Raw genomic sequence first — 12,059 nt, forward strand, 5'->3', positions numbered from 1 at the left:
TCTTCACTAGAATACCATGCAATACTATAAAATGGGCAGCTGTCTAGACAGCTAAAGAGTTTTCCTTTGGGTCAGGGTCTTCATAAACAATGCCCCTTTGCCTTTAAAGTTTTTTTATGGCTTTATGCTGCAATTTCTCATTTGTTCACACTGCTTTGGAGAACCCGGATTGAAAAGTGGATCCAAAGTAATCAAATAAGAGGGGGAAAAAAACTAATTTCCAGAAAGTATCTAATAAAAATGGTTTATCTGCATTTTAATTTGTGTTAACATCCGCAGGAACATTTTATTTACAAATATACAGACATTGCTCATGGTAAGATTCTTACTGAAGAACTAGTCAAAACGTAATTTACAAAACCCCCAAAGGCTTATTTTATCAAAAGGAAGTTTGACGTGGAAAAATCATTGAAGTTCCAATGAGATCTTCTGTACACAACAAGGATGTCAGCTCCTTGAACTCTGCTGTTGGGAACCACTGGAACCAAGTTTCCTTCTGTACACGGTATTCTGAAGAGTCCCTCCCTCTGGTCTCAGGAGGCACTAGTTGGGATGTTTTTGGAAGCTGCGAGCATTGCCCTCACCTTGGCCATAAGATCCTGCAAAGAATACAGGAAACATTGATGTTCACATTGTACACAGCAGGAAAAGTCAATGTGGTGGCTCCCATCAGCCCCAGCCATGACCAACCGTCAGGGATGATGGGAGCTGAACTCCAGGAACATCTGGAGAGTAACATGATATAGAGACAGAAATTGCATGTAAGTAAAGGTAAAGGGACCCCTGACCATTAGGTCCAGTCGTGACCGACTCTGGGATTGTGGCGCTCATCTCGCTTTATTGGCAGAGGGAGCCGGCGTGCAGCTTCCGGGTCATGTGGCCAGCATGACTAAGCCGCTTCTGGCGAACCAGAGCAGCGCACGGAAACGCCGTTTACCTTCCCGCCAGAGCGGTACCTATTTATCTGCTTGAACTTTGACGTGCTATTGAACTGCTAGGTTGGCAGGAGGAAATTGCATGTACCATACAAAAAAGGAGATTTTCTCAATTGATAAAAGGCAAAATGTAGAAAAGGTAATACAAAGGGTGTTCCAGGCATTTTCCTGAACATACAAAACTGAATTTGTGAACAGGTCTTCCCTGTGTTGAGCGGGAAGGTCTGCTGGTGGCTTGTTCTTGTGTTTGCCTGGACACCAGCAGAACACTGAATGTGACTGGAGACCCTGATATACCAGGGCTCCCAATTCACGAGACATCCTACATGAGTACCAGCCCCCTGCAGATCTTCCCCACTCAACACAGGGAAGCTGGGGACCTGAGTAGATGGGGGACCACAAGTGTGGGTAAACTGACGGCAGGGCTTGTATGCGTGGCCCTAACCTTCCAACGCCTGAACTTGCATACAGAATTTCTTGGCAAAGACACAGTTTCTAAATCCTGAGGGAAACAGGTGAAACGCGGAGGACTTAAAACGTCCACTGTAAAGTGAGCTATTCCAGGATGCTGAGAAGCATTTTCAAACAAATTTCTAAAGAAGCCAAAGGCACTGAATTGCAACTCCGCTTGCACTTTATGCAGGCGATATCCCAGAGCACAATGTAATCTTTTAGGTAAACTGAGAACTGTGGCAGTCTTAAATTACTCACTATGGTTTGAAAGAGCCACACTTTTACTGAAGGCAGAGAAATGGGCTGCAGGACACGTATGCATGATGGTTTATTTCAGGGGTGAGGAACCTGTCTCTATGGGTAATACTGGCGTGCCAGTGGGTACAATTTCTCTTTCTGCTCTCTCCCACCTGCCCCTTTAAATATCTGAACAGATGAGGAAGCAGGTGGTGGGTGGGGAAGACAAAAAAAATATGCTGTACACTGAACCCCCCCTACCCGCCTCCCACATGCTAAGGGCTCTGAAAGTCTCCCCATGTTTCCTCTTTAAACCTCATAGGTTTAAAGAGGGAGTGTGGGGAGACTTTGAAAGCCACGCAAGGCCCTACGGGATCGGGCTGCATCTCCTTTAAAAGAGTTAATTCTCTTAATCAAAACTCCACCAAGTTCTATCAATTTAAGTATAAAAGGATCACATCTAACAAAAACAGCAAGCAGAATGCTGCTTGTTCAATAATTGCACTCTTGAAAAATGACACAAATTATTAAAAGCACCAAATACAATTTCTCAAGACTAACATATTAAGAGAAATTCAAATATCCGTTTAGGAGCTATCCTGCCGAGTCAAATTAAATTTGCAATAAGCAAAACAAAAAGATGCATTTTTAAGACAAGTGAAACTGAACAGTGTGATCACAGAATTATTGTTTTCTTGACTATATTGCGTGAAGGAAATTGAACACATTCTATGCACTTTGCTTAGTGTGCCGAAGGCTAGATGTGATGATTCAAGGCACTGCACTACAGTGGTGACCCACAACGAAGTAGGGGGTGCTCTTATTATACCCAGATCAGTAAACAAGCCTCATTGTATCTTTTGACAGTGCAGTGGTTCTTGCACTATTCTAGTTAACAACATATTATAATTATTTCCAAAGTACTCATTAGCTTTAATTAGAAATATTCTGTAAGTTTACAACTAGCAAAATGCTTATCACCATGATGATCGGGGGGTGGGTCGGGTCTGTGAAGTGATGTGTGTGCGATGCAAGGACTCAGAGGGCGGGGTTGCAGCAAGCTGTGCCAGGTAGAGCTGGATTTGCCATGGTTGGGGAAAGAGAATTTTGTCCAAGTGCAGTGGTTTGCTTCTCCCAAGCAGGAGACTGGAAGCCACCTGCATATATGGGAAGAAGGGGTGCATGTGGGGGACACAGTTGGGGGGCTACACCCACTCTGTTTTCCTCCCCTCCCTGTGATCCAAGCCATTGATGAATAAGCTTACCTTGCTTTTTGGTCAAAAGTACAGTGACACAAGAACTTTGGGAAAGAGGCTTTGGGGCTGGGTACCCTTAACCGATGATCATTACAAAGACTTTGCTCTGTGTGTGTGTGCATGTGAGTGTTGGAGGGTATTTGTTGAAAAGCAAGGGTCTGCGGATGGGTTTGTGGGTTTGAAGCGGGGGAGGGGAGGGGAGGGGAAGGGAAGGGAAGAGATGAGAAGAGAAGAGGACACTATACAGTCAGGAGAGAATTCCAGGTGTAAAAGGCAGAAAAGGGGAATGGGAAGAGTCATTCAAGGGAGCAATACCAGAGACTACAGCTTTGTAACAGAACAGGTTTAAAATCTGGAAGTATATGCTGATTACATACCATTTGCAGTGCTCTTTTCAATACTGAAAACAGCAATTCAAACAAAATGCAATGTGAGCATTACAAAATTGAGACAATTTAGTAATCATTACTAAATGGAACGTTTCAAGTGGTACCTGAGTTATTTTACTCTGCACTGACGACACAATCGCTGAAGAGATCTGGCCATCTTTTTCCAAAGAAACTCCCCTAAAAGAATTTTTAAAAGGGGGACATTCAGTCAAGACAATCAAGTAATAGACAATTAATGCACAGATAGAATATATCCAGATACTTCAAACATGAAAAAATCCCCAAGTGAATGAAATGTATTGGCTAAGAGAATGAGCTTTTAAGTTCAAATCTCAAATCTCAACTCTGCCATGAATTCAGCAGAAAGTCTTAACAAGCCCCTCGAAGCCTGTCATCCCACCGCCTCCCTGTCCCCGTATTGATGATAGTGGTCTGCCTTCTAGGCTTCTTGTAAAGATTAATGAGACAATCGATGTGGGTACCTATGAGTAGTCAGGTTAAGGTTTAAGTAAGGCTAAACATAATTGGGTATCATCAAATGGAGGTGCCATGATTTAAAACATATCTAGATAAATGGAAGCCGTTCTGAGCTATGTGGATTCTCTTATCCTTGGTGGATTCTCATAAGCGGTTTATGACTGCAGTTGATGCTAAGTTACGGCTGAAAGAGAGCCAAAGGACACTGACTACCATTTTCCCCCTCCACTTGAGAGATATGTCAAGTTCTCTCAGCAGCAGCAGCTCATTGGAGTGACTTGCAACATCCTAGCCCAGCACCCAGTGCTCTCTCATTCAAAGCAGGGGAATAGAAAAACAAAACAAAACCCATCACTATGGAGAACATAGGGAAGCCACGATTAAACCGTGATGAATCCAATGAGGAGGTTGTATTCACAGGACAGAGGCTAAGCATTTCATTCCTAAAATTAATGCAAGGAGAAGCCACAGCTGCTTGGAAACAGTAGGTATAGATATGCTCATGAACTGAAAGACCATTTAATCATTGTATGCATCATACATTGCTAGATATACATGTGGAACCACATGAGGTTGGTAAAGTGAACTACAGGTGTATTTTGGTTGCCGAACGCCTTGGAACTCTTATGTTTTGGCTCCCGAATGATCGGAAACTGGAAGTGAGCGTTCTGGTTTCTGAACGATTTTCAGAAGCCGAATGTCTGGCGTGGCTTCCGATTGATTGGCTGCAGGAAGCTCCTGCAGCCAACTGGAAGCCGCGTCTTGGTTTTCGAACAGTTCTGGAAGTCGAATGGACTCATGGAATGCATTCTGTTAGAGAACCAAGGTATGACTGTATTTGACTTCTTTGAAGAAAATCCTTAATTAAATGCTAACATACAAAAAATAAAAATTCTTGCAAGTAGAAAACTGGCACATCATGGAGAAGTGCTGCTTTTCCACTTGCAAGAAGAAGTCTGCTGCTGGAACTTTAAATGCAGGAGAGCTTCCAAAAATTATAACGCCTCGCCTGCTGCACAACATTATACAATCCTGCCTCATTTGCTGTGTGTATGAATCCTTCTGTATTATCCTGCTAAGCAGTAAAAAGGATCAAGTCACTGCCCTGGTTCCTCAAATTTCCCATCAACAGTCTAGCTGCAGTTTTTTGCACCAGGGAAGTGCCAGTGCCTAGAATTTAGAAAGGGCTCATTACCCAGAACGTTCTTGGCTGGATCCCCTACTCTCCACAGGAGAGACACTGGCTGAATGGGTGGAGTTCTTATGTGCAGATTGTTTGCCTGGAGAGATGGATGGCGAATGAGACCTCGCTTTGGACTTGGTGTGGGAGTGAGATCTCCTTTTCTTCTTTTCATGAGGACTTCTGGGGGAAAATGACAAAGTAATATATTGATTAATATAAAGCTGTGCCATCAGCTACAGAAAGAATGTAATTTCCCAGGTCTTCTCAGCTCCCCCGAAACAGACACCCATTCTCTGCATCAAATACACCTCTTCTTTTAATGCCAACGTTAAAATATAGTGAGACTCACAATCCTCCACAAAACATAACTTTAGTTTCGACCCTGAATAATTATTTACCCTTTTAACTTATATAATGAAATCTGCAATGATCTCACCTAATCACCTATAAATATTTGGTTTTGCAGATGGCAAAAGAAACTGTAGCACAGAAACCAAAGCCTGTGGCAAGTAGCTGTATCTGTAAGCAACTCTATCCCCTCCTGCTGCCTCCATATGGCACAGCCCCCTGGTCTCCATGCCCTACTGCAGTGGTCTTCAACTGGACCACACCGAAGACCCACCTCTGACTCACAACCCGCAAGATGGACCGACTTTCAAACTTTCGCTTTCGGTTTAAACTTACTGGTGTTAACGCACTTTATCGATCCTAAAATAGGAATTCACAAAGCAATATACATAGTGTTACCTTAGCATTGCTCCTAAATAAAAACCCAGTGATTTTTTTTATACTTTATCAAGAAGCAGTGACTTAAAAATAGACCCCCCTCACAATTTCAGTGGGATGTCTGGCTATGTTCTCCAGATTTCATTCCAGTGAGGGGTGATATTAGAAAGGCTAACTCCTATCTCATTTCCTACAGCTAAACTCTGGGGCTTTTTTGTTTTTGTTTTTACGGTTACCACTGTTGAGAAGTCTTGTTCACAAACATAGGTAGTATCACAAAGATAAAAGGTAAAGGTACCCCTGCCCGTATGGGCCAGTCGTGTCCGACTCTAGGGTTGTGCGCCCATCTCACTTAAGAGGCCGGGGGCCAGCGCTGTCCGGAGACACTTCCGGGTCACGTGGCCAGCGTGACGAAGCTGCTCTGGCGAGCCAGCAGCAGCGCAGCGCACGGAAACGCCGTTTACCTTCCCGCTATAAAGCGGTACCTATTTATCTACTTGCACTTAGGGGTGCTTTCGAACTGCTAGGTGGGCAGGAGCTGGGACCGAAAGACGGGAGCTCACCCCGCCGCGGGGATTCGAACAGCCGACCATGCAATCGGCAAGCCCTAGGCACTGAGGTTTTACCCACAGCGCCACCTGCGTCCCCTATCACAAAGATAGGTAGTACCAAATGGCAGCAGATGAATAGCAGCTTCCTGGGTTTTCTTTACTAACCAAAATCCAGAACTTCAGTAATGTTAGCTGTTGAGCTTGCACTTTTACACTTGTGTAACAAGACAGTTCAAGTAATTATTTCTGCAACTCAAAGCTTAATTCTAGTGACTCGTGCACCCACAGTGAATCATGATCATATCCGCTATGAATCTTCACACATTTTTTTGAGAGAAATAACATTTCTTTTGATAGAAGCAAAATTTACTGTTTGATCTTCATTTGAAAAAACGGTGCAACAGTTGGAAACCCGTCAAGGACAATTTCCAAATAGCACCTCAACCAGAGTCTCAGTATTTTTCTTTGAATGATTTTTTTTTTTAAAAAAACCAACATAGCCCAAACTGTAAAATTAGATTTGGAGCAGATCTGTGAGCAAAGTGGATCAGAACACTTCCCCTTCCTGTCATAGATGGAACAAAGTTTTCCTGCTCTTCAAAAACTAGTTGTCCATTCGTTGAAAAAATATCTCAAGGCTTGTTTGGAAAACGGGCATGCTTTGTTTCTAAATGCCACAATAACTTCGATCACTTTCATCTGCTGGCATCTTGCCACATTTCACACACCTTTAATAGTTCTGCCCTCTCTCTGCTCCCCTTTCAGTGATGCCTGTCTCTGATACAGAGCAAGAGGGCAAGTTATACCATATTTTTCGCCCTATAAGACACACTCTTTCCCCTCCAAAAATGAAGGGAAAATGTGTGTGCGTCTTATGGGGCGAATGCAGGCTCCTTGGCTTCAGCGATAGCAACGCGAAGCCTCCGAAGCCTGCGCTCCGGAGGCTTTGCGTTGCTTCCGCTGAAGCCAGGAGAGTCTGCTCTTTGAGGCTGGCGGTGGGGGAAAGCAGCGCCTCCTCCATCGCCAGCCCCAGAGGATGGGGGGCAGCGGGAAGGCGCGCGACGCCTTCCGGCAACTCTCCGACGCGGCTTTGAGGCTGGCGGTGGGGAAAGCAGCGCTTCCCCCATGGCTAGCCCCAGAGGATGGGGGGCAGCGGGAAGGCGCGCGACGCCTTCCGGCTACTCTCCAACCCGGGTTGGAGGCTGGCGGTGGGGAAAGCAGCGCTTCCCCCATCGCCAGCCCCAGAGATTGGGGGGCAGCGGGAAGGCGCGCGACGCCTTCCGGCTACTCTCCAACCCGGGTTGGAGGCTGGCAGTGGGGAAAGCAACGCTTCCCCTATCGCCAGCCCCAGAGATTGGGGGGCAGCGGGAAGGCGTGCGACGCCTTCCCGCTACTCTCCAACCCTCCTGTGGGCTTTTGCGGAAGATGGGGGAATTCCCCCAACTCCCGCAAAAGCAGGCAAAAGCCGCGCGCTCTTTAAAGGGGCTCCGCGGCTTCTGCTGGCTTTTCAACGAGGGGGGGGGGAATTCCCCCACCTCGTAGAAAAGCCCGCAGGAGCCACGCACCCTTTGAAGAGCGCGCCGCTCTTGGGGGCTTTTCCCCGAGGAGGGAGAAGGGACTGACTGGCCGTTTCAGTCCCTTCTGCCTCCTGGTCGAAAAGCCCGTAGGAGTCGCGCACGGCTCCTGTGGGCTTTTGCGGGAGGTGGGGGAATTCCGCCACCTCCCGCAAAAGCAGGGAGAAGGTCTTGGAGTAGCACACAGGCTGCGTGCAGCCTGTCCGCTGCTCCCAGAGCTGCAGGGGGGGAATCATATTTTTCCCCTTGATTTCCCCCCCTGAAAACTAGGTGCGTCCTATGGGCCGGTGCGTCCAATAGGGCGAAAAATACGGTAATTATTATGTTTGCATTTTATTATAAAAATAATAATTTCAGGCATCCAACAGGATTCTGTGGTACAGTCATACCTCGGGTTAAAGTCGCTTCAGGTTGAGCGTTTTCAGGTTATGCTCTGCAGCAACCTGGAAGTAACGGAACGCATTACTTCTGGGTTTCGTCGCTTGCGCATGCACAGATGCTCAAAATGACATCATGTGCATGCGCAGAAGTGGTGAATCGCGACCCATGCACGCGGGTTGCATTCTGCTCAGAATACGAACGGGGCTCCAGAATGGATCCCGTTCACATCCAGAGGTACCAGTGAATTTGGCTGTTAACCAGAAGGTTGGTGATTCAAGCGCATCCAGGGCACGGTTCCTGCATTGAAGGGGGTTGGACTAATTGACACTTGGGGTTCCTTCCAACTTCCCTCATTTCCTGCATCTCCCCTTTCCTTCCATTTCTTTTGCCATTCCCTTTCTTTCTCTCACTTTGCCCCTCCCTACCTCCTTGCACTTTTTTTCCTCTGTCACCTGTTCACACCTTCTGCCTTCTCTTTGCCTCCTTCTTGCATTCTCCCAGTCCCTTCTGTTGCCATTCTTGCCTTCTTTCACAATTCTCTACGCTCCAGCTGTCAGCCTGTTGCCTTTCTCTCTCTGCTGACATCTTATTCCACTTTCCCTTCCCACACATTTCAATCATTTCCTTCTCTCACCTTCTTCTACTTTCTTTCACCTGCTGTTGGATTCCTACAGGTATTCACAGCCATTCCGTTCCACTCCCGTGATTAGAACAGAGCCAGCTACAAATCTCTTTCCATCCTCTTCAACACACTAAAATATCCCTCTGACATACATTCACAGCTCTGTGCTCTTTCCTTATAGCCCACCAGCATATATGAGACTGTCTGAAGTGGGCACAGCTGATACCTGTGCATTCTGTTTCCAGCATAGATTCCTTCCAGGAAGTCTACAAATCTGTAGAACAGGGGTCAGCAAACTTTTCTAGCAGGGAGCTGGTCTACTGTCCCTCAGACCTTGTGGGGGGCTGGACTATATTTTGAAAAAATAATAACGAACCAATTCCTATGCCCCACAAATAATCCAGAGATGCATTTTAAATAAAAGGGCACATTCTACTCATGTAAAAACCTGGATTTAGAAGGCGATTGGGCTGGATCTGGCCCCCGGGCCTTAGTTTGCCTACCCATGCTGTAGAAGCTAGGGATGGGCAGAATATTGATATACCATCCAAAACCAGTTTGAAGTCCAAATCGTGATTGCGGTTTCATAATTTTTGACCTGGCAATATATTGCGAATCATTGTGTGTGTGTGTGTGTGTGTGTGTGTGTGTGTGTGAGAGAGAGAGAGAGAGAGAGAGAGAGAGAATGTATGCTATGCAAAAATCAAAACGTGGAGAAAACTGTGAAGCCAGCCAATGCATTTCTCAATTGCTCCAGCCCCTGTTAACTCTGCCGGCTCAGTTCTCGTCTGCCTGACATTCCTGTACATCCTAACCCTCTGGTTGAAGATCTATGTCCTACTGTAACCCAGTGTGAACTGAGCCTAAGTACATAAAACTAAAACAACTGCAAATTGCTTTCCTGTTTAGTCCTTGCCTCCCCTTCTCTGGTCTCCTCTGGGCTAAATTTGAGATTGTAAGCTCCTTGGGGTAGAGACCTTTCCCACTGCATATTGTAAAGTGCTATGCACACTTAAGGCACAATGGAAATTAAGAATAAATTTAGCAAGTGTAAACACCATGGCTTTTCAGTTTGACATGCTTCCAGGGTGGCTTATGATCAGTGAGTTATGAACAATGAATATAAAATAATAAAAACAATGAATTTAAAATAATAAAATTAACCAGTGCACAGTTGCCACCCAGAGAACACTGTTATTGAGCCGTACATAAATGCTGTCAAATAAGAAAGCAAGTTCTTAATCGAAGTTCTAATCCAATAATGTAAGGAAAAGACCCAGGCAGATTAAAATATATGTACCTGGAACTGGGTGGCATCTTCACAAGGGCAAGTCTTTTCTTTGGTTGTCAGACACCTAATCTATGAAGGCACCATCTGTGCCCATGGCACAGCCCATTTTGGGAAGCCCACACACCTAGACAATATGGCCAACATGCAGACTTTGCAGCTTTGCTACACAGTTGTGCACGCTGTGTTTTTACATAAGATGGCCTCTTAAATCCAAGAAACACAGGGTTATTCTTATAAAAAGCTTCCAAATAAAACAACATTTCGCACGGGAATATAAAAACACTAATTCAAACCATCTCGCTGCAGCAGTCAGCATGAGGTTGTTTTGAATTGGTAATGTAACTGGCAGACATAAGTGAAAATTGCTAGCATAGGAGGCAGAAGTTTTATGGTCACATAAAACCCTTTTTACTGTAGATTTAACAAAAGGACAAAACAAAGTACTCGGCAATCTATCACAGGGCTGAGACAGCTACCAGCCCTGTAGCATACAGCTTCCATGATAGCGTCTGTCTCCAAGGGATGACTTGTGCCACATACTCTTGGTGAAGTTGTCCCAATTGCTTCATCAGGACATTCAACTCAGGGGCAGACCAGAATGCATTTCCTGATAAGGCAAGCGAAAGGCTAGCTCTGGCCAGGAAGTGCAATTCCCAGGGGAGTATCTTTCTTCTAGGTCCTGCCACCTACTGGACAGAGAGAAGACAACCCAGTATTCTGCACTACTGGTAGGCAACGAAATAGGGAGAACTTCTAGATCAATCAGCTGTATGCCATAATCATCACAATTATAACAAATAAAAGCTTGACATATCTCGCTTTGCATGTCATGAGTCTATCTCATATATTAGTTTCACCTTTTAAGTTGAATTACTGAAATAAACAAACTTTTCCACGATATTCTACTTTTTCAAGTTTCACCTGTACTACTGACTTACATCACTTCCACAGCATAAAAGCCAGTTGTGCAAAGTTTAAATATAACCATCCATAATTTAAATATAAAAAAATCAGTAAGAACTTTCTGACAGTAAGAGCTGTTCAACAGTGGAATGGACTCCCTCGGGAGGCTGTGAACTCTCCTTTGTTGGAGATTTTTAAAGCAGAAATTGGGAAGACACATCTGTCATGGATGCTTTAGTTGAGATTCCTGCATTGCAAAGGGTTGGACTAGATGACCCCCAGAGTCCCTTCCAACTCTACAATTCTATGATTCTATTGTTCGAATTCCACTCAAAAGATTAAAATTAACAGCCATATTAAAATACTTTTTTAAAAAATCAATCCCATTAAAAACAGTACAGAAATGAAAATAGTACACTCAGGTCAATAGGGCAATGCGGGATTTGACATCTTTCCGCAGGGCCTGCAAGACGGAACCGTTCCGCTAGGTTTTTGGTCCGGGCCCAGTCTGACCCCCTTCTTTCCATGAAACCCTGTATGTAAGTGGCCCCCTTGGCCCTTTCCATTGGCCCATATGGGACCAGCACGGGTGACCGGGCCTGGCGAATATTTAATATTCCTACCTTCATGGCTGTGATTCGTGAGTTGGCCACTTAATTTTATTCTGATTTTACTGTGATTTTGAGCTGTGTTTTAATCAATTGTTTGATTTTGTGTTTTAATGTATTATATATTTGGTGTTAGCCGCCCTGAGCCCAGCCTTGGCCAGGGAGGGCAGGGCATAAATAAAAATTATTATTATTATTAGAGATGCAATAGATGACTGTGTAAACAGGCACATCTTCAAAAGCTGGTGGAATGCCAACAGAGATAAGAACATAAGAATAGCTTGCTGGATCAGGACAACGGACCATCTAGTTCAGCACCCTGTTTTCACAGTGGCCAACCAGATGCCCCTTGTATTTCAGCAGGGAGTGTGGTCATGAGAAGTCTCTATCTGAGATTCTGGGGAGCTGCTGCCAGTCAGAGCACGCATACCCTAATACAGGAGTTCACAATGTGAACCTAGACCTGAAGGGGA

The 12,059-nt window shown here is 45.0% G+C and overlaps 1 protein-coding gene across 8 annotated transcripts in view; it reads right to left on the reverse strand.

The window, feature by feature from the left end:
• Window positions 1-230: 230 nt before the first annotated feature.
• SFSWAP (splicing factor SWAP) overlaps window positions 231-12,059 on the reverse strand; it is a 102,199-nt gene continuing 90,370 nt past the window's right edge. For all 8 annotated transcript variants that reach the window (XM_083589927.1, XM_083589933.1, XM_083589928.1 and 5 more), the window contains 3 exons: window positions 4,943-5,110; window positions 3,375-3,447; window positions 231-599 (listed from right to left, as the gene is read on the reverse strand). In XM_083589927.1, coding sequence (XP_083446053.1) covers window positions 534-599; window positions 3,375-3,447; window positions 4,943-5,110 — 307 coding nt within the window. In that variant the 3' untranslated portion in view covers window positions 231-533. The remainder of the gene's footprint in view (window positions 600-3,374; window positions 3,448-4,942; window positions 5,111-12,059) is intronic.

Source organism: Podarcis filfolensis, assembly GCF_964270895.1.
Source record: "Podarcis filfolensis genome assembly, chromosome: 16".
In the NCBI taxonomy this organism is placed as follows: Eukaryota; Metazoa; Chordata; class Lepidosauria; order Squamata; family Lacertidae; genus Podarcis; species Podarcis filfolensis.